At 47.1% G+C, this 22,844-nt stretch overlaps 1 protein-coding gene and 1 long non-coding RNA gene across 5 annotated transcripts in view; one reads left to right on the forward strand and one right to left on the reverse strand.

The window, feature by feature from the left end:
* Window positions 1–8,096, reverse strand: part of LOC102089830 (acid-sensing ion channel 2) — a 399,255-nt gene extending 391,159 nt beyond the window's left edge. For 3 of the 4 annotated variants that reach the window (XM_065039779.1, XM_005508212.4, XM_065039777.1), the window contains exon 1: window positions 7,306–8,083. In XM_065039779.1, the coding sequence (XP_064895851.1) occupies window positions 7,306–7,869 (564 nt within the window). In that variant the 5' untranslated portion in view covers window positions 7,870–8,083. Of the gene's footprint in view, window positions 1–7,305 lie in introns of all 4 variants that reach the window. The other variant, XR_002421016.2, reaches the window with a different exon arrangement.
* Window positions 8,097–11,675: 3,579 nt separating this feature from the next.
* Window positions 11,676–14,336, forward strand: LOC110363125 (uncharacterized). Its single transcript, XR_002421019.2, has 3 exons — window positions 11,676–12,891; window positions 13,290–13,512; window positions 13,818–14,336. It is a non-coding gene; the product is annotated as an uncharacterized LOC110363125 (long non-coding RNA).
* The last annotated feature ends 8,508 nt before the right edge of the window (window positions 14,337–22,844 follow it).

Consider the following 22,844-nt stretch of genomic DNA (forward strand, 5'->3'; position numbering starts at 1 on the left):
CATATGCCTCACCCTGAACAAATATATGTGCATTTTCCATTACTGTTCACTTCTACACTTCACACCCCCCGACTTCATGCACAGGCTAAATCCTTTCTGCAACAACAACAACAACAACTGATCAAAACACTTTAGCTTTTCCTCAAATAATGGAACCTGCTTCAGTTGTAAATATTCACAGCTGGGTGGAAGTTGTTCCTTAGTGGGGCCTGAGCATTCTGGTGTCAATCTGTTTAAATGCCTCACAAGCTCTTTTACTTCCAAGGGGCAATTTTATTTTCTGGTGTCCACCTCCTCTAGCTCAGTTTCCATCTGAGCTTGTTGAGCTCATCATCCCCAAGAGGATTCCTCACATTTATTTACAGGTCTGGAAATCCCAACCACCTTTCAGGAGACCATCCAGGTTATGCTCATCCCTCAGTAAAGGGAATACATTTAAGGCTTTTTCTCTTGACCTCTCAGCAGATGCAGGTGGCAAATTAGCTGCTGACTCTTGTGACCTGCACATATGGAACTGTTCATGTTTTCCTTCCTCTGCAAGATCACCTCTCTCATAGCTGTGCTCATCTTGGAGGCAAGATTGATATTCATGGATCTGTTCTTCCAAAGAGCTCTTCTATTGAAAGCCATGTGAAGGGTAACATGAGCCCAGTAGCAAAATACATTCTACATCTTTTGAAAACTATATACATATAGCTATGGCAGTAACATATCCATCCGGCACCCTGCCTGGGCCCACTTTATCACAGTATCTGGGCAATATATTGCATTTTATTACCTGCACCCTGACCAAGCGTCCTGCCTGACAACAAATTAACGCATAATTCTGCTGCACTGGCCAAGCTGAGTCTGGCTGGCGCTCCAGGTATAAATTCCTTTAACAAATGCCTTTGTGAAGGCATAGGAGACTTGCAGATGGAGGATGCCTCGGGTTGACCTTGCTGTCCCTGCTGCTGTGCACATTTTCTCAGTCAGGAGGAGATGAATGATGGATTTGAGGGTTTTTTTAGGGAATCTCACCTGTCTCCTCTCAAAGCAAATAGGGCTGGAAGGACAGGAGCTTGCTCAGAGAAACCATGACAGGTTCATTATGGAGTCAGAGCTGTGAATGCCTCAGATGCTCAGTGCAGACAGAGTTGTCAACAGCTCTTCATTTTAGGCCAGTTTTTCTCCTTAGGTCAGGAATGTGAACTCAAACTTGTACACAAGGCTCACAAAGGGGAATGTAACCATCTTCCCAAATTGTCCGTAATTTTCCATGTTGTCGTTGAAGACTGAGAGCGAATTGAGCATGAAAAGATGAAAAAGAGATGTGCACCTGCTTTTTATTATGGAATCACAAAATTAATCCAGTTGGAAGGGACCTTAAAAAGCCATCCAGGCCAGCACTGAGATCAGACCTATTTTCTCTTTTAATAAAGTGAAAACTGTTTCACTTCATGACCACTGGTTTTGAATTTTGCCTATTTCATTCAATGGGGATCATGGACACTGAACTGCAGCAGTCAGGACCTTGCAAGGTGTGTTTAGGGTAAACCCAGAGCGGTTCACATCATGTTTTTTCACATGGGATCACTGCACTTAGTCAGATAAGCACAAAGGTTCTGCAAGAGGGAACATCTGGGAGGTTATTTATTATTTGCCAGGAACTCTCCAAGGGCCATTTGCATGAAGTGCAGGGAAGAAGGCTGGGACAAACTATGCTCCATTTTACCTCTCCAGATGGAAACCGTGCTGCTTTTTCAATATGTTCCTGGTCTTCACTTGCAGTTTTGGGCATGACTAGATTTATATCTGGTTCATGTAGAAAGAGCACAAGTACATTTTAATGTTTCCCATGGTTTCACCCTTTAACTACAGCAAACAGTGGCTGGACCCAGGAGACCTCCCTGCCATCAGAGAGACCCTGTGAGATGAAATGTCTTGTTGCAGAGAGCCGCGGGCTGAGGAAACACCAGGACATGGTGGCTAACAGACATTTATCATCCTTGTTCTCTGTTTTTACAACCTTGCATCTCCACAGCTTTCCCAGCACTCTAGTTCTCAGTGTCTGTCTGGTATTAAGGCCGTTTCGCGGGTAGCAGAGCTGAAGTGCAAGAAGCCGGACTCAGAAGTATTTGTAATGCAAAGGAAAGCCTCGTGTAATTTCCAGGAAAATTTCGATGAAGCCTTGCAACCCTCAACCATCTCCTCTGTCCTTGCAACTCTAATGACATTCCTCTTGCTCAGCATTTCTTCCTCATCTCAAGGGCAACGTTTTCATTTTGCTTCAGCTCCAGATGCTGTTTTGAGTGCAAATCCCCCCAGCAGATGAGGTGCGGATTGTGGGACAGAGGAGCTCTCACTTGGCTTCCTGATGAATAATAGTGATGAATGGCAATCCCTTAGAAGACAAGAGTGGTTCTTGCTCCCTCTGAAACGAAGCAGCTGGGTGCACGACACAAGCCAAGGCCACGGGCAAGTAAAGGCTGAGCCCACAGCTGGCTTTTAGGCACAGAAGTGCTTTGTCTTTCCTCCCTGTGCCTCATCTCCCTTGGCATTCAAAACCCTCTGATCTCCAGCTGTGTCTGATACTTTGAATGTGCTTGTTTCTGAGATACCTCAGGTCTTCAGATTATTTCCCATTTCAAACCCTGAGTGAGGGAGGGGACTGTGCCTGGTCAAGAAACAGCTTAAACCAGGACAGAACACAGATCTCTTAAAAGAAAACTAAGGAGGAGTTTATCACTGTGCTGCTCAGGTCTTGAGTCAGGCCAATGTCTCAAACTTGGATCACCCACATCCCAGCCACACTTCTGAAGCTTCCATCCTATAGGAGTTGTTTCACGTAGTGGGAATACTTAGTGTTAAAGGACTTAAAATTGGGGTTGACATTAAAAGACTCCACTGAAGTTCTACAGCCTCCTCTTTGTTAGGTTTTAATTCCAGTAACCATTCGAGACCCAGGAAGCTTTTTTCATGAACAGAACACCATTCCCCCAATGAAAGTTTCTGGTGAATGTTAAAGCACTGTCCTACCATTTAGTAATAAATAAATAATAATAAAATAAAGATCTGCATTTCTCAAGGGCATGGTTTGCATGTCAGACAGATACATGATCCAGGAACAATCCAGCTCATTTTAGACACCCAACCAAGACACCAACAACGGTAAGACAATAACCCTGTGCTCCCTCCTATGTCCACGCACGTTTTCCAGAAAACCATTGTTAAATAGAAAGAAGTAATGTTTTTCCAAATCAAGCAGCCACCAGCCTGAATTTTTCTTGAGGAAGGTGGAAGTTGTATAACAGGAGATGAGAATGGACTAATCAGTATAAAAAGCAAAAGCTATTTACTAAATACTGGCCTAGAATGGGAAAAAATATGCATGGAGAAAGACAGATTGACAGAAACTCATGTCTCAAAACAGATATCCATGAGATGATCTCGATTATGTGGACACTGTCTGTCAGTAAGAATATGTATTGAAAATAAATTAGTTATATCCTTCAATTGTCATAGCCACTGGAAATAAATAGACACCTGGCAACACAGGCAGGGCCGGCACAAGCCAAGTTATTGCGTTACCTCTAAAATGAATTGAATGTGTGAGGAAGCACACGCTACACATTTCATTTAACAAATGACCCAACTGGAAAACACGTTCACACACCAGAACGCACACCCGCTGCCATCGTTTGAATACGTCCGGCAGGGTTTGGCTGCTGGGGATGGTTTTCTCAGCAAGGTCAGACTCAGCCCATTGCCCCTGCTGCTCGTATTCTCTGCATCTTCTCCCAGGTCATCCCATCAATCATTATATATTTGCCCCATGGGCTGAATGAGTTTTCACAGACTTTTCTCCCCCGCTGTCCCTTGTATTTGCTGTGCCACTTCCTGCAAGGCTCCCCTGCCGTTGCTCAGTCCATCTCATGCTGGAACAGCAAAGGACCATGAGCCGCACCGACAAACCCAAGAAAAAGGCTTTGCTCAGCACACCCACAGAGAAACCCAGAAAATCAAGGGCTGATGAGCCACAGCTTTGCCAGGCTCAGCAGCAGTAGGATGGGAAGACCTTAATGTCATGTTGAGCAGCATGAGCACAGCTCCTCCTGAAAAATGCCATCTGTGAGGTCATTTCCAACCAAGACCTCCTGGGAGGAAGAATGCAGAAAAAAAGGAGGGGATTTCCTTGGCTGCTGCTGTTATCAGGCTTCCCTCCTCCAAATACTCCAAGGGAATGGGTTTGCTAAAGTGCGTTCTGCCAATTTTCTGTTCTTCATTGCTTTGCCTACAGCAGAGGTCTGCATTATCTTATCTGCTGCTCAGGAGTCAGCACATACTCTGCTAAGACCTTGCTGTTCCCTGTGGATATATCTCTGCAGAAAAGCTTAGGAGGCTCATTCCTCTGAGCAGACCATAATACAGGGAAACATTGTCTGGGAGGCATTAGACAATATCCCGAGGAGAAGGAACAGAGAATGTAAGGAAAGCACAGCTCGAATCCTGTTAATAAAGCAGCGACACAGAATTGGAGCAGGGGAGTGGAGGAGAAGGAGGGTAAAGTCACGTTTTCAAAGTGCCAGGACGCTGCCATTCCGGCTTCTGCTTTCCCACGTGGCAAAAGCAACGTGTGCTTTATTCAGGGGACACACTGCACACAACACACAACCCCCTGCGCATCGAAAGGGACGGCTGGCCAGCTGGTAATGCTGCACTAACTTCTTTAACAGAACCTTATTGAGATGTTAACTGCTTTGGTGCAGCCTCCTGCTGCAAAACTCCCGCCTCTTCTGCTCCCAGATGCATGAATTTGGGGAGGATAGAAAAAGAGCCGGAGTTCTTCACCGTGATGATGTATAACAAAACTGCTCTGGGATTCACACCCTCTGTTTCCTGACAGGAAAGAAATCAGGCTTCAGTGATGATGCTCCTCTTTTCCCAACTGGTAATGCAGCAGAATGGATGGGCTGTCACAGAGCCCATATGCAGTTGCAACAGGTCGCTGGTGATTAAATGCAAAATTCATCCAGGACATGAGGTTCTGATTCAGCCCGGAGGCAGCTGAAAGACCTTTACAGCATCCTCCCTGTGGAAAGACCTACTCAGCTTTCAAGCAGACGCTTTTTGCTGCTTTTTATCTCTGAGAGGTAAAGTCTGGAAGGAAAACAGGGTTGTTGTGTCCCCTTTGAGTGCTGCTCCCTGGATTTCCATAACCTGAGGGATTACCTGGAGCCAGTGAAACTGGAACACATGCCTCTGTTAGAGAGGCACAGCAGGCGATGATGCAAGATGTTTTCTTCTGGATCATCTAGGAGCTGCTTTGCAGAATGAGCTGAAGTATTTTCTGAATCTCTCTAGTACTTTGACAAGGACAAGCACTGTCAGTCTGTAATATCCTGTCTGTTTTGGCTGGCCCTAACCTGTTTTAGCAGGGCCAGGGTTTATTCAGCAGACAGGGAATGTTTAGTCTTTCTGGAAACTACTGTAACCCCCATGAGAAAACTATAATAATAATCTATATGTCATTGTTTCAAAAGCAGCTACCTTGAAAAGCTGAACAGCCAGGGAGATGAGATGACACCCCACCATGTCCCAGGGAGCCTGCCAAGAGCTTCTGCCTTATATGAGAACAGGACCAGCTTTGTTTAAGTCTCGCATGTATTTTGACAGTGCTGTTTTCTTGCTGGACTTGAGACCTTTGAATTCAGCTGGTGTTTGTTGCATTACTGGGAAGCCCATGAGCAGAATCCCTCCCTCTCCCCACACCCTGACCATGGTTAGGAGACGTCCGTCTGTCCTGTTGGGATCTGTCCTCACTCCCCAACTCTTTTGTCCCATGTTTCTCTATTTCTATCCCATTCTCCAGACTTAGTCACACATCTTTTCTTTAGCAACCTCTTCTAGTGACTCTCTTGATACCTTCCTACAACTTGCATGGCCCAGGCTCTGCCCAAGGAGCGGAAGCAAAGCAGCAGTTTACCTGGATATTCAGTTTGAAAAGGGCAAGGCATCACAAGAAATAACTGAGGCATGAAATTATATGTCCCTGCTCAGATGTTTAAAGACAGCACAGTCTGGATGATGGCAATGACTGTTGTAGCATGAGTCAGTTGGACTCACCGGCTGGGACACCCAAAAGCAGCAGAGACAGAAAATATTCCCTTCTCCTAAAAACAGACAAAAATCCTGCTGACTAACCAGACCACCACAAAACCTGTTATGACACCTGCCTGTCTGCAGGACACACAGAAGTGAGCAGAACACGCAGCATCACTCCCAGAGACACAAGCAGCAGTGTTACAAACTCCAGGATCACTGACTCCCCAGTCAGTTCGGTTGGTACAAAGGGACCAGCATGGCCTGAGAACAAAATACAACTGAGCTCAGTCCGCAACCCACGTCTCTGCCAGGACAGGACCCAAACCCCCAGCCCGGGGGGAGCAAATCCTGCAGCCCAACCACACACAGAGGGCATCACTTCTTCCAGGCAACCTGCTTTTTATTTTCAGCTGATATATTTTTTTGCCAGCCAAGCTACCCAAGCCCGCCTGCACTGCCATCAGGGTGTCATCCAGAAGCTGGAAGCTGAGCAGCATCTGCTTCCTTCAGGATCCTCAGACTACCGGCTTGCTCCACCTCCCCACCAGCTTAAGAGCAGACTCGGTTTAGAGCAGAGACTGATTTCTTCTCCTGTTCTTCTTCTTTCCTCCCCTTCCCTCTAACACAGCATCAGGAAGAGACCCAGCTGCTGCCCACACCGTGCAGCAAACTACGATTTATGAGCCATGACCACTAGGAACAAGCAGAAAAATTTCCCCTTCCAAGATTTCAGCAAGGCTACAGACACCCGGGGAAATATAACTACCCAATGGACATCACTCAGACCACCCCTGAACGCCTGCCCCTCCTGCTGGCCTCTTTCCAGCCCTCTCTACCTTCACCAGCTGGCTAACATTCACTGGCCATAGCAGGAGACCCCCAGGCCCCCTCTGATGCTCAGCAGGACCCATCTTATGTCCTGGTCTGACACCAAGCAGCCTCCTGGGAGCTGGGGACCTTATGCAGGATGGAAGCTGGACCTGCTGCAAACCCCTTGCAGGGCTGGCCCCACGTAACCCTGTTAGGACTCCAGCAAACAAACTTCAACTCCACAGGCTGCCTCCACCTCCTCTGCCCTGCCAGAGCCCAGCAGACACCAGCCACTCATTGCACTGCGCCCACACAGGCTGGCGAGTCACCTCCAACGCTGTCCTGGTCCTGCCACACCACCACCATCCGCACACCCCGAGAAGGGAAAAGCAGAGCATCTGTCATACTCACAGTTTTGAAGTCCTCATGGTTGCACTCTTGGCCTTTGAATTTGCAGTACAGCATCATATCCTTCAGGTCGTGGCCGACCCGCGCCAGAAACTCCTGCATGTTGAAAACTTTGGGTTTATACTGCTTAAAGTTGGCCTTTTCTTGGAGGATGGCTAAGACAGTGGGGTCAGCCAGGTGAGGGTTGGGGATCTGCAGGTTGACGTCGAGCAGAGCCAGGAGCTCCCCGGCATGGTACAGGTCATTGGTGGTGAGCCGGGAAAAGCGAAACTCGTTGAGGTTACAGATGGTGACAGCAGGGAACACCAGGCTGTTTGCCACAACCTCATCCACTTTGGTCACGTGCTGGTAGGAGAAGTAGAAAGCCACCCGGTCGGAACTCTCAACCAGGAGGAGACCCAGCGAGCCCACAAAGGCCAAGGTCCAGAGCAGGCGGCGGATGGTCACTGGCCCGTAGACAAAGACGTGGCGGATCCCATGAAGCGTGGAGGTGTTGGCAAAAATCTGGATGCTGGAAGGCTGCAGGCTGCCCATGCTGCCCTCGCTGGTGCTGTCCTTGAGATCCATCAGGGGTAGGTAGTTAAATCCTGGCACTGCTTTTTGGGTCAGTCTGTAGCTGGAACTGGGATCCAAATCCCTCCCCTCCCCTCCTGAAAGTAATTAAACCCTTTTAAGGACGGGAGACAGAATAACAATCTCAGGCCAGCTGCTGCGAGTTTATCCCACAAGCTCAGCAGTAGCTTCGCGGGGGTAAATATTTATATAAAATCCATTCAAACTCTCGCTCTTGATTTTCTCGGTGCGATAAGAAGGGCTGGTTTTATTTAGGGAGACACCAAGGTGATGTGGAAGAGATGTGGGTGGGCAGCGCAAGCCGAGCCAATGGAAATAAAGTCCTCCCCCTACACACACACATGCACACACACACGCGCTGAACAGAGACGAGATTAAGCGAGAGAGCGAGCTTAGAACAAGTCGAGGCAGCTCGCAGCCTGTTAACTAGTGCGTAAAAGTCCAAGGATGCTGCTTCCCGGAGCTGATGTCTTGCAGAGCGGTGGGGCTTTCAGACGGATCGGGTGATGCTCCCCGTGCTCCGAGGATGCGAGCTGCTGGATTCAGGCATCTCTCTTCCTCCCCACCCCTCCATTTTGGGCAGGGCTCCAAGAAATATCGTCCCCAAAAACCTCAGCCAGTGCTGCCGGTGTTACTTCCAAGGGCTTCTCCCAGGGAAAGGTGGGCAGCTAATTCAGCAGGAGAAATACGAGAGGCAAAGGGGGAGGGAAAGGGAACAGCTAAAAAGGAAAGAAAAGGGGGGGAAATTGCTGCTCAGCTCCATGTACACACAGACATGCAGACTGAGCAAGGGAGAAAGCAATAGCATGAAATCTCTCCTGTGTCATGCAGCAGCTTGGAGCAAAAAATCAGACAGGGCAGGACTGGGTGGAGAGAAGAAGGGGGAGGAGAGGGGCTGCTGCATCCCTCATGTCTCCTTCCTCTGTCTCAGAGCTTCCCTTGGCTTCAGGACTCTCAACAGGGTGAAGCGCTGAGAGCCGTGAGTCACGCATCGATCCGGAGCCCCGCGGCAAGGAGAGAGCCCTGGGAGGGCACAGAGAGGGGGCTGCGATCCGAGACCCACCGCTCCTGCCTGGGGATGAGTCTGTAAGCGCCTGAGCCTCCGCAGGGTCCGGGGGGGCTGTGCCGAGCAGCTTCTATAGCCCCCTGGGCTCAGCCCAAGGGGTACTCCAAAGACTTTCGGCCAGCAGGATCTCCAGATGTTTTGTTTGCAGCTGTGATCGATGTGTTTGGGGAAGATGCTCCCAGATGTGCGTTCTGCCTGGAGGTTTGGAAGGAGGAGGTTGGGGCGGGGGGAGCAGACTGGGAGATGTTTCCTATCCACGGGATACTGCAAAATCCTGTAATGATGCCTCTAGTCATGAAAGCATCCGTAGTGCTCACTGCAGGAGATGGGAATGAGCAGGATTCATCCAGTGCTGAAAGGTGCCAGTGTCTGGGGTAACTCCCCTCTGTGTTGTCTCAGTGCACAGCAGGATTTTCACCTGCCTTTGTTTAGATCCAGAATTAAAAAGCAGTTTCTGTCTCTGCACATCACCCAGCACTATGGCAGGTGAGGGTCCCAGGGGCCAAGTCACCCTAGAGGTGACGTTCCCAGCTTGGATGAGGTGGGAGGAGAGGGTCAAAGCACAGAGGGAGCCTGTCATGGTCTGTGGGGTGCATATGAAGTTACCTCAAGGACAAACCCAAAGATTACCTGGGACAAAATGAGCCCATTTTTTAAAATTTACAGCCCCAAGTGTTGTTTTCGTGGGAGCAGACCCTGGAAGAGCCTTTGTACTTCGTACTGTTTGGCCCCTTCAGCTCCAGTGATGGGTCCAAGCCCCCTCAGGGACACCAGCTGGCATGGCCATGAGCCTCCTTGTCCTCACCCTGATGCTTTTCACACTGAGATGAGGCATTTTCAATGTTTGCTGCCTCCAAAGCCACATTTGGCCCTGGCAGCCCAAAGCAAGCCCAGCCATGGCATCTTCCAGCATAGAGCACCCTATGGGAACAACTCAAGTTGAGCTGCTCATCCCAGCACCTCTATATGGCAGCACAATCCTGTTGTCTCCATTTTCCACCAGGGAAACTGAGGTAAAGACAGACCAAAGGACTCAAGAGCGGTCACCCAGAAAGCTCGCAGCATAGCCATGAGTTGAATTTACCTGTAGATCTATCAGCATACCAGGTTGTTGCCCTGACACTGAACCATCCTTCTGCAGCCAGGAGGCTTCAGGACTGTACTGAGACCATGGCTGGTCCTTATGGAGATCTGGGGTGCAGAGACAGCAAGATCTGCCACATGAGATTGTTTTCCTCTCTGTGCAGCTCTACAGCAGCTCTGAAATACAAAAAACAGCCCCTCCTCCTGCATCTCTGCTCATGACCAAAAGCCAGGCTCTCAGTGCAAAGCCACATATGGCTGAAGAGAGCTCTGTCCCTTCTTCATTAAGCTGAAATTCAGCCCAGGTGAGGCCTTACAAACCTCCTGCATCTTGTTATGCCCTTTCCAGGAGACACAGAGACAGAGCTCAGCAGACTCAAGAACAAGAATTAAAGCAGCTGAGGACAAAGTAGCCACAGCACCCTTGTTACTGGGCTCCAGACATCACTGCCTGTTTACCCTTGGGCTCATCATCTCCCCAGAGCAGAGACAAGACCGCTCCCTGCTAAAAATTCTCTGGCAGGGATGGATTCTCTTTCCCACCCATCACCGATCCATCTGCAAATCTCTTTCCTCTCCGCTCCCCGTCTGCGTTATTTGGCCTGGTGCGTTAATGCTTTCATTTGTTCACCATGCGTGCTGCCTTTACAATCCTGATTTCTGTAATTCATACCGTATACCATCTGCTGCCTTTTATTATTTAACTATGTAGAGTGCTTTGGCTGCAGTCTGGAGGAAAGACCTCCGTGCCCAGCAGTACTGCCCGGCACTGGCTCGCCAAGGTCTGCTCCATCATTCATGAACTTGGGGGACAAACCAGGGGGACAAACTGTCTCCAGCAAGTGCCTGGGGCTCAGATTGTGCCCAGGGGCTGGTGTCAGCTGGGGTGTCCTGAGAGCAGAGGAAAGGAGCTCTGGTCATACCTGGAGCTGCACTAGGGGATGACACCCATGAGATGGGTTGGTAAAGGGTGTTGGCACCTCTCGCCACCCATGCAAGTGGCCTCTCTGCAGGTGGATGTGCTTGGTAAGGACAAAGCAACATGGCTGGTCCCATAAAAACCCCCAGGATGGCACAGCCCAGCTCAGGAGACCTGCAGTCCCCCTCCTTGGGGACACCCAGGGCAGGACAGGACATCCCTGAGTGGGGTGAAGCAGCTGCTTTGGGAGCTCATAGCCCAACCTCAGCTCCTGAACATCCCTCGCAGACCTCGCTGCTCCAGAAACGAGGGCAAGAGAGCCAGGCAGGGCCAGAAGACTTGTCTCTCAGAAGAATCCCTTTTTTACCCCCTTACAGGTAGTGGGGGGGGCGGGCAGCAGGGCCAGGGTGGCTGAGGGACAACAGAGCTGGATCCATCTCTGGTTTGCACAGCCTGTGCCTGCCCTCTTGTGTCCCAAACTCATGCTGCACTGCTCAGGGTGAGGGATCTCAGCCCTGAAACACCTGCGAAATGGGTTTATTCGGGGAGGGAGAAGAGATGGAGGGGGGTACCCCCACCTGTGTGAACCCCCAGCACCCTGAGCCCTCCCAGGCAAAGGGTTTGCACTGGGAAGGACTGGCCTTACAGGCAGAGAAATGCATTGTTCTAAAAACAAAAGGAGGTGCTTTGATCCCATCCCTGGATTCCGTCCATGCCCCACTATGTTTTCAGTTTTGCAGGATGCTGCTTTTGCCACAAAGAGTTCAAACGAAACAAAAGGGTTACCAGGCCTTGGGAAGTCAAGGAGCAGCTGGCCCATGATAATGACACCTGGAAGAAGAAAGACTTTGCTCAAGGAGATCATAGTCATATATAATTCTACCTCAATTTCTCAGCCCTTCCTGAGCGTTTTTGGACCCTCTTGGACCCTCACTGCTCATTTCCAGCATCTTCAAACTGTTGGGGACCCAGAGCTGCACTTAGCAGAGGGAGCTTGGCTACTTAAATGAATGTGTCTTTCCAAATGGGAACATAATGTTGAATGCTGATGTTTCCCCTGAAATTAAATCCCATCCCTTCCAGAGTAGCTTTGGCTCCATTAAATGGCTTTTTGATATATATAGGAAATTGAAATTTTGATTGGATTTCAATGTATATAATATTATGTCTTGATTTATAATGGGGCATAAAATGGAAGCAATTAAAGCAACTAGAGAGAAAAAATTCCCCTTGAAAGGAAACAAAAAATACTCAATTGGCTGCATATTGGGGAACAACTTCTAATTGAAGGTGTTGGAAGACAATGCAATGTTCCATTTTGACACCTCTGCCGCCAAAGGTGCTGATAAAACTTCATATTGAGAGTTGGATCAGCATTTTCCAGTGGAAGAACTATTTGGGGAGGAAGATTTCCCCACCAGCTGCACCCGGTATCTCCCAGCAGCAAAGGGGATGCTCTGGGATGCCTTCCTCCTCCTCCTCCTCTGCCTGAAGACACATTATAGCACATTAATATCTCTCCGGTGGCAAAGCTGAGCCTCCGGCATCCAAATCAGGCTGGTGATGGAGGGAGACGCTTCCCGGGGGCACAGAGGTTCTTCTCAGCCCAAATCAGCCCAGAGCTTTCAGACCGAGTGACATCTACAGATTTTATTACAGAAGGGGAATATTGGATTTGCAGTGGTGTTTTTCAGCCATCAGAGCCTGTCCCGCTCGCTCTGACATTCCCGGCTTCTCTGCAATAACTTCAGATCTATCAACCCCGTCTCCAGGGCTCTGTTTATCAGCCGGGGGTTGAAGATGTTGGTGTTAGCAGTGACTCTCATGGTACCTGCTCGGTGTGCAAATGGAGCCGGAGGGACCGCGGGGGCCTCCAGCTCCGTCCTCATGCGCCATCGCCTCGCTGCATGACCCTGAGCAAGCTACAGTGGCTTTTCATTCTAAAAATGTAAGTAACTGTGCTTCAATCCTGTGTCTCGGGCTTAGAGATTGTGGGGTGGGAAATGCAACAGAAGAATGGTGCTTCCCTTGGTGTCTCCCCATTTAAACAGCCCTTGAAATCACACTTGTTCTCTGCTAAGCCTTACATGATTTTAGTTTGACTTAAATCTGTTAGTTCTGCCTGATACTCTTGTTCCTCAGGAAGTCTATGAAAGCGCTTCAAGTTAGCTATTAATAATTCAAGTTTAGGACCCATTCCAGGCCCTTGTTTCTGGGTAACATGAGGCTTTTGTTCTTGTCGGCACATGAAACAGGCCAGGAAAATTCAGCGAAATATATATTTTTTCATTCTTTTGCCCAAAAATGTCTTCATCAGCTTTTATTTCTTTTTAACTTCTCCTTCAGTGCCAGCGCAGCTCCCAACTGAAATTCCCCAATGAAGGCCGTTTTCATGGGATTACCATTCGCAGAATAATTAACAGGAAGATTCTCACAAATTAAGAAGTCATCCTTTCATTGCTATAGCAACCCTGATTGTCCTTCCTCGAGTGGCTGAACCGAGAAAACAAGAACAAATACAATCTAAAATATAATTGCTAACCAGCCGCCAAAGGAGCAAAGCTGGGAGGTGAGTCCTGGGAGCTGCCCAGGCTAAACCGAGCCCATCAAATTGTGTAAGATGTGACCAAAAAGGGTTTTACCATGAACCCTTTGCTGCTATGGAGAGACATCACAAAGTCCCTGAGATGGTACTTGAGATGTTGAATGAGAAAAGTGGCCCAGAAAAGCTGAAAGGCAGTTTTGTCTGCTTTCAGTGGAGAGAAAATGCGGACTGGGCTCAATAGATGTGCTTTTTCCAAGCTCATCTCTGTCTCTTCAAATGCTGTGCATCCAAATATTTTTTATTATTATCTTTATTTTTGTTTGTTTTAGAAATTCAAAACCAAAGGAGAAGAACCCATGACGCTCTGTTCCGTCTGCACTTGACTCTTCCAGATCTCTGCTTTGGTTTCTCTGCTTGTTTCCCGTCTACAGCAGGACAGAGAGTTCATTCCAGAAGATGACAGAGGGATCTGTTTTCCCTGATTTAATGACATCAGAGGGGAAAAACATAAGAAATGCTGAGCACTCTCTGTCTGTGGGTGTGAGCTTTGCCGGCCTGGCTGGTGATGAGGCTTTTACCGGGTTTGTAGAGACACGAGTGACTCACTGACTTGGCAGAGCATTTAAGATGAATTATCTGATCAGTGGAAAAGCGTTTTCAGGTCAGCCAGAGCTATTTGTAGTGAAGCTGGTGAGTGATATCTGGGCGAAAAAAAAAAGGCTGCCAGAAGAATTAAATGAAAAAACATCAACCTTGTGTCATGACAACAAAAAAAATCCAAACAAGCCAAAACACTGGGAATTTTTTGTGTGTTTTGTGATGAATAATTAAAGCTACATCAGCCTAAACATAGAAGATTAAGATGCCCTTTCCCCCACCACCTTCCCTGTGCTCTTTCCAGCCGTGTCTCAGCAAGAGCGACATTTCTAGGTTAGGATTTTATGGTCGAGGAAAACTAACTGGAATGTGGGTTGCTGTGATACAAATATCCACACTTAAGAAGTCCATCACTTGATTTTCGGGTGAGGGAGATCTGGGCAGCTCAGCAAGGCAGAGGCACAACCCGATTACCCGTCTGCTGCCATTTCTCTGAGTTACAGCACGAGACCTCTGAATCTTTTCCCTACAAGACCCTGTCATGATGGCTCGTAAAGTTGCAAACAGCAAACTGGCAGGTTCAGGAAAATCCAGGTGCTTTATTAACATTGCTGAGAGTGCTTGCATCCCCATCAGAGACCAAAGAGGCTGATTCCCCGCTTTCATTTGCAAAGGTAACAGAGATGGCTCTACAGGCAACCTGATTTAGAGTTTTAATAACAGCAAGCGAGAAACAGAGCCCCATCTTTGCTTTCTCGGTTATTCATGTGTTAATACAGCCACAAATCAGCTTTTAATGGAAGAACAAAGCAAGCACTGCTCATTTCACGCCATGGCTTGGCGTCTGGCTGTGATTTTGGCCAGGCGGGATGTGACGGGAGTTTTGCTGCTGACCTGAAATTGAGCTGGGACTCAGGTCCCATAAGCTGGTCAGGGTAGTGAGGGAGAAGCTTTACAAGGCAGATGGGAAACTTTAAAAGCAAAATAAAAACTGGCCATTGCTCATACTCACCCCGTCGTGGCACCAGTCCAACCCTTCACAGACCCAGCCTTGCAATTATCCTTTCTGCTGTGGCACCAACAGGGAACCCCATCCCCAACAGCCCAGCAGGGAAGGAGCTGTAAATACAAGCAAGACAAGCTTGCAAGCAGCAAATGCCCTTAAACAGAAAACTATGATTTGCTTGAGTGAACCTTGCCAAAAACTGCTTTGTTTCCCCCTCTCTGGGAAATTGCTGATAACTGTGGGATAGACACAAGGCTGACACCCATTAATCTAAACCAGGACACGGCAATGCAGCACATCCTCTTGCAGAGCTCGACGTGTCGGAGTCGGTCTGTTCCTCGGATATTCATCATTTAGAGCATCCAGGGACTGCCTGACACAGGGATGGCCCCAGGAGGTGGGAGAGTCACCTTCAACATGTAATTTTTGGCTGACTTTCTGCAGGAGGGCTGCTCCGTGGTGGCATAACTCAGGTATTGAGTCACATTTCTATGTTCCACCCATTGGCCAAGTTTTACAAAAACCAGTTGGAGCGGTGTGATCTCCTGTCTAGATGAATCTGCCTGAATGGCACATTTCTGTTTGCCTTGTTTCAAAGTGGTTTGAGAGGAATTGACACCAAACCACTTGTAAGCAAAGTCAGAGTCCTCGCAAAGGCCTCTGATGGTGATTCACATCCCCTCTGTTAACTCAGCATCTTCCTGCAGAGATCAGGTGTAAAAATCCCCAGTAGGGACTTCCCTGGGGTTCCCAAGGCACAAAACCATTGGTCATGTCATTTTGTCACTCATTCGTTCAAAGATTGCTTTTTATTTAACAAATATCCAATTCAGAAATCAATGAAGATCAGTCCGCAGCGTGTGTGTCTTTGCCAGGCAGCAGGGGATGCTCTTGGTATTTAATAGTCAGAACACCCTGCTCCCTCTACGCATTTATTGTGCTACAATGAGACCAAATTTAAAGTATATAGTAAACGCAAAACAACTTTATGTGGGAGCACACTTATTCCAGAATACACATGCCTTGTTTTGGCAAAGGTTAATTTGGTTTCAAAGGTTAAACCAGAATAATGTTTTTCGTTGCTGTTCACAAGCATCCACACGGAGTTGCTTCAAGACCACTTATTTTTCAGAAAGACATATTTTGGGCTGTTCGGTAGCAAAGTCAATGCCAGTAAAATTATATAAGTCTTTGTTCTCCAACCAACACACACTGTAGCAAACAGGGCTTTAGTCATCTGCTGGATGGGAGGTTAAAACAAGAACTCAAGTCCCTTCCAAGAGCCCCACAGATTTTTGTGGACTTGCTGAGTTCAGCTCAAAATAAAATAGGTAGAAAAAGCAAAGCAGAGCAGTAATTCCTGAGCCCAGATCATAAATTAATGAATATTTTAGTGTTTTCATATGATGATTTTCCAGTCCGTGTTCAGGACAAAAAAAATACCTCAGTTTCATTTGCAGGCAAAGGGTTAAAACCCGTTAATTCGGTCCCTGCAAGAGATTTGAAGTCTCTCAAACCTTTCTCATTCACTCCCTTCTTGTGCCAGTTCGTCCCAAGTTTTGAGAATAGATGACTTCTAATTAAATCTGGCAGAAACCAATATATTCTCACGGAAGCTGTGGAAAGACAATGCATTTTTCATGAAATCAGCTCTGCCTGCAATAATGTCGTTTTATTTTCACCACGTTGAACTTCTGCTCGACTGTGAGCACCCGGTTGTCCTGGATGACCAAGGACTAACGCTGCAAGCAGCCTCGGAGCTCTAGATCATGCTCTACTGGGCAATTCCCCCCAAATTCTGGAGTTGGGGGTCTCTGTCTTCTTATTTGGGAAAATCAGCTTGCATTTGAAACCAGTGTTGGAGGAGGGCAAACAAAAATACAAACCTACTTAAACTGTACATGAGTAATAGTCACGTTCCTCCCTCTTTACCTAATTTTGGGGAAAGTGTCAGCACTCTGGGAGGAAAAGCAGGTCCCCCAGCATAGCCTGTAGCCCTTGCAGGTATTAAATTTGAAGGTCCTTATTAAAATTATAGCATGATTCAAACACTGAGACACTTCTTAGAAAAGGAAAAGCTAATGAATCTCTCCATTTGCACCTTCCTGTTTCACTTGCTATAGCTGATCCAGCAACAGGGCTCCGGGAGCAGAAGACAGTGGTGGCACCATAGCAGAGACCCCCTGCGCCACCATGCCGGTATTGCACTCTTTTGTAGAAATTCATATGAAAATATCACATAATCACAGAATTGACCGGGTTGGAAAAGCCCTCAGACATCATCAAGTCCAACCCTTGGTCCAACTCCAGTCCATTGACTAGATCATGGCACTAAGTGCCATGTCCAATCTCAATTTAAAAACCTCCAGGGCCGGTGAGTCCCCCACCTCCCTGGGCAGCCATTCCAATGCCTGACCACTCTCTGCAAAGAATTGTTTTCTAATATCCAGCCTAAATTTCCCCTGGCAGAGTTGAAGCCCACGGCCCCTTGTCCTATTGCTGACTGCCTGGGAGAAGAGACCAATCCCCATCTGGTTACAACTTCCCTTCAGGTAGTTCTAGAGAGTGCTGAGCTCAGCTCTAAGCCTCCTCTTCTCCAGACTAAACAAGCCCAGCTCCCTCAGCCTCTCCTCATAGGGCTTGTGTTCAAGTCCCTTCCCCAGTCTTGTTGCTCTTCTCTGGACCCGCTCCAGCACTTCAATCTCTTTCCTGACCTGAGGGGCCCAGAACTGAACACAATACTCCAGGTGTGGCCTCCCCAATGCAGAGTACAGGGGAAGGATCACTGCCCTTGTCCTGCTGACCACGCTAATTTGGATACAGAAGATAAAATAAGCCACACTGTAAAAATATGGAGAGATTTTATGAGTAAATAAGTATGGTACCAAGCATCGAAGGAGAGGGTTTGTCCAGGGGGAAGGTCTGACTGATGGCACCTCTCACCAGCTCTCTCAAGAAATGTCTACACCCTTGACTTGCTTGGTGTGTGGTTCACCCAAGAGCTGATGATTTTTCCCTTTCTCTCACTCTCACTCACAACCATCCTGCCTAGGTCATGCAGACAGCCACTAAAGCCAGAAAATACACCTTTTTGGAGAGCAGCCAGTATGAGCACTTTGCAAATTCCCTCTTAGAGAATTCAGGAATGTTCCCATCATCACAGCTGTAGGAATCATGGCCACTTGGAGAACTGTTTGCAATGGTTAAGAAGAATAAATAGCTCTGTGCAGTGGCTAATTTATTAAGCACCGAATATTCCACCAGCTCAAACGATGGATTGTAATTGCAGAATAAAATCCAAGGAGAAAACATGAAGTTCCAGTGTGCTGCACTAGATGGTGGTGCCTGCAAAGCAAATATCCCAGAGTGACTCTCTCGGGGATGCTCAGCACATCTGTGCACCTCCAGGTCACTGTCCCAAATTTAAGGTGAGGTTTGCAGGAGAGGGACGTCCTCCCAGTGTGCAAGGGGACAGGATTTGGCCCTTTCTGGTCCTGTATTGCTAGAGAAATTTGCCAGCCTCATTCAGAAAGCAAACAACACAGTGCATCCAAGGGGAAGGCAAAAGAAAACTCCTAAGTAAAAAATCTTCACCCTGTAAAGAGATGAACAGCTGAGAAATAATAATCCATAGCTGAAAATAGGCATTTTTTTCAGCAGTAAGTCTTTTAGGTCTTCACAGAGCACTACAGCAGCATGAGCTTCATTGTACGAATGAGGAAGGAAGATATAACAGAGGTGGTAGTGATATCTCTCCCCAAATTACCTCCCCAGCAATGAAATGACGAACTCCTGTGTGCCAGGAGACAGAGGTGATGACAAAGATGACAAGCTCAGCTGGCTTTAGTCCTGACTAAACCCAGCATCGTCTGGGTCTTGCTGGTGTTTGCTCTAAATCCAATTAAAGCCAACACAAGTACATCTCTCCATCCATCCTCTGCTGAGGACGCAGGGGTATCAGTGCTGTCACACGGGCCAGCGTGAACCCCGTGAACTTGTGTCATCGCCGTGAGTCACAAAGGCTGAGAGCAGCTGGACTCCAGCTGAGCTTTTGGAGGTGGGAGTGAATGAAAGGAGAAAGTCTCTTGTAAACCATGAGCTTGTTTGCTCTGCAGTCACTATCCAACAGGAAACATTGCTGCTTTTGGCCTAACCCCATCTGAGAGCTGTGGTACGGGCTGGGGGGGAAACTGAGGTATTTCAGTAATAACAGGTTCCCAAGGAATGTCCCCTCCTATGACAACATCAATAATTCACCTGGAGAACAATATTTTACTGTCAGCTTTGCCACATTTCCCTACAAAGCAATCCCAGTCACCCCACGTTACCACACTTTTATTTTCCCCCCGTTAAGACCGAAACTCAGCTTAAAGTTTCTACTTCTTAACTCTGTGTTGTTGGCTGCAGCCCCGAGGTGTCTGGTGGGGGCAAAAATGAAAGGAAAAAATAACCAAACATATTAATTCTCTTTGCAAGCTTCTCATTTAACCCTGACCCACTGTGCCCATGTCTGCTTACCCACGGAGATGGGGTAGAAGCAGGTCAGCATATGGACGTACCAGAAATGCCTCTATAGCAGGTTATGGGCAATCCCCGTGGTCACAATCGGAGCAAAAGGGTCTTTTGGTATGAAAGTCTCAAATCTCCGCTCTGGCTTTTCACCCTCAATCGAAATTACGTTTCTAGAAGTTTGCAATTCCTGGCATTTGCCTTCAGAAATATCACAGTGTTTTGTTTTAATAACGTCTAAAGGTTTGGGTAAAGAAAAAAAAAGAAAAAAGGCAAAATGTTCAGTGCTCTTAAACATCTGAGTCTATTAAAAAGCACTTTAGTACATCCTACAAAATGTTTTAAAAATACCAGCATCAATATAACAGTGTAAAAATGTAAATGGAACAAGGAGGGCAAGGATTTTCATTCCGTGGGAGTGAGTCTACACATTTTTCTTTAAACTTTCCCCCATGCTCTGTTAACCAACTCGGTGTGTTACTATAAAACATTTCTAACACATTCACACTTGCAAATGGGGGCAACTCTGGTTAATTTTGCATATACTGATGACATGCTACAGATTTTGGCATTTGTAGATAATCAACTGGGCAAAGTATGGGGGACAAAGTCACATATCTTTTTAGAATAGCTAGTATGGTTGGAATAAAACAAAAAAAAAATGGGAACAGCAACACAACTGTCACCTAAGAAATGGCATTGTTCTCTTGCTCAATTTTATATGATTGAGCAAATAAGCTCATTAAGTTCATATATTTCCTTCCTCTACAAGAGCCTGTATTTCATATTCAACTCCTACTCAAGGCCAGTTCATTGACTTCTCATCTGCTGTAAGTTAAACAGGAGAATTGCTCAAACCTATTTTTGTTTCACTCCAGAAAAGTTCAACCTGCTCAAGTTTCTTCAAATCATGACAGTTTCTAGACCAATCCACGTTTTTAGACCAGAGACATTGAAAAAATAGAACTGTCCTCAGAGAAAATGCTTCGAAATCCCCTCTTGGGGACTACCTGGGGTGGAGAAGCTTGTTGGTCTTGGTATTTCCCATTATCGTGAAAGAAAATACGGTGTCGAAAATCTGCTTTTCCACCAATTCTGATGGAAATTTTCAACATCCAGGCAGAAACGATTCATGTACTACTGTAAGAAATGAAGACCTATGAATTCCAGAGCCTGGGCACAATTCTGCTTGGTTTCCCCCTGTCCTCTGTTGGTTTGAACACCCAAGGGTCTACCCACTCCATCCTACCAGTCCCAGGCAGGTCGTGTCCCATCGCTGGGTCTGCCTGGAGCCAGTTGTACTGGGGGAGAGCAAGAGACCATTTCCCACATGTGGGTTGTGCTCTTGAGGTCTTAAGTCCTTCAAATTTAGGTTTAGGAGGTTTAGGTCAGATATCAGTAAAATGTTCTTCAGCCAGAGGGTGCTGGACCCTGAAACAGGCTCCCCAGGGAGGTGTCACAGCCCCAAGCCTGACAGGATTCAAGAAGCATTTGGACAATATCCTCAGACACATGGAACAAATTTTGGGGTGTCCTGTGCAGAGACAGGAGCTGGACTCAATATCCTTGTGGGTCCCTTCAAACTCAGGACATTCTATGCCGTATTTATGGGCTTGAAGAAGAGCCTTTCCATTTCCTAGCTATTTCTGTTGGTCCAATAAAATATATTATCCCTCTGAACGCACTCCACCTTTGTCACAACATTTATGGCCTCACCATGAAAGTCTGCGTATTCTATAGCATCAAGCATGAGCGCTGCCCCAGCCACCACTTTGCAGAGATGCAATTCTCCACGACATAAAGGCAATTTCACACAGCTCCTGCCTGGAAGCTAATATAAATTTGCACCCTCTCCAGTGCTCCCTACCCTGACAAGTAATATAAAGCTATCAGGTTGTCAACAGGAATCAGGGCTAGACATTAAGTAAACCCCTGACCATGAAATCGGCTCTGGGATTAGGGATTTGTTGAGCCACAGGAAATGAAACTCAGCAGCTTGAGAGCAGAGGGAGCGGGGAGGGATGCTGGGATGGTTTGAACTGTCACCAAAATGCAGCTCTTCCCATCATCAGAAGATCTGCCCCTTTGCTTCTCTGCAGCACATACTTGCAAAGCCCTCAAGTGCAGAAATTTGGGTGCTATCAAGTGCTGTGTTCTCTTGTCTTTATTTCTTAATATTTTGAACTTCCGCTTCATATAAATTTCCAGATTGAAAGCAACTTTGAATCAAAATGGAAATTATTGTATTGATCATATCAAAGCAAATAGTAGATAGTCTCAGAATTTCTTTTTTATCCCCAGCTTTTATTATAAATACGACCTTTGCCCACAAGTAGCTGCAAATCCACAGAGGTGGCATTTGGGGAAAAGATTTTCAGTAGCAAATCGCCAGCCAGCTATTACTCCAGATTTGGAAGCAACATCACATCGTGTCTCCAACTCCCCATTTAGTCCTGCTATAAGAAATCACACAGCTCCATGTGCCCCACGTCCTGCATTAATTCAACAGCTTTTCCAATCTGTTGTAGTCCAGCGTGAATTACTGTAACATCACATTTAACACCAGGTGATCACGCTAAGGGTCAGACCTCGATAAGCAGAAGTATTGTCCAGGCCAAGACATGAATCTCTTCTTTTATTTCTGCACATGGCAATCTCCGGCTTTCTCTTTTGTTCTTTTTCAGTAGCAAGGCTGTAGTTTCAACAGCAAAGGACACGGGGATTTATTACAAGCAGAACAAAAACTGAGTAGCAAAGGGAAGATTAACAGCAGCCCTCTTGCTGAGTCCTACTGTCGGGGACCTTATAATTCACTGGTTTCTCTCAACTTTATGCCTTTAGTGGGATAAACTGAAGCAGCTCAAGAGAAACCAACCCTAGAACGAGCATAATAGATGGGTTTGCTGCAAACAAGTGTTGCAGAAATCGCGTAGTAGAGGTGGAAAGGTGCAAAAACTTCTTCCACGTGCACAATTTGCTGTTACTGGCCTGGCACAGTGAACGGGTGTGGGACAGCAATGTCCCATGAATTAATTTTCAAGTGGTCCCTGATGTGTCTTTCAGATTTTCCTTGTAGATCGGACACGTTGCAGAGAAAATCACACGTCCTTCTTGTAGATCCCTTGGGAAGACACCCTTGGTGTGGATTTTGGCGAGGGCCAAGGGGGTGCTTTGGCCATCAGGTTGATCTACCATGGGTTTGCAGAACTGGAATAGGGAGCTGGGAGTGGAGTGGGCTGGTGGG

This window comes from Columba livia, chromosome 23 (genome assembly GCF_036013475.1).
Source record: "Columba livia isolate bColLiv1 breed racing homer chromosome 23, bColLiv1.pat.W.v2, whole genome shotgun sequence".
Classification (NCBI taxonomy): domain Eukaryota; kingdom Metazoa; phylum Chordata; class Aves; order Columbiformes; family Columbidae; genus Columba; species Columba livia.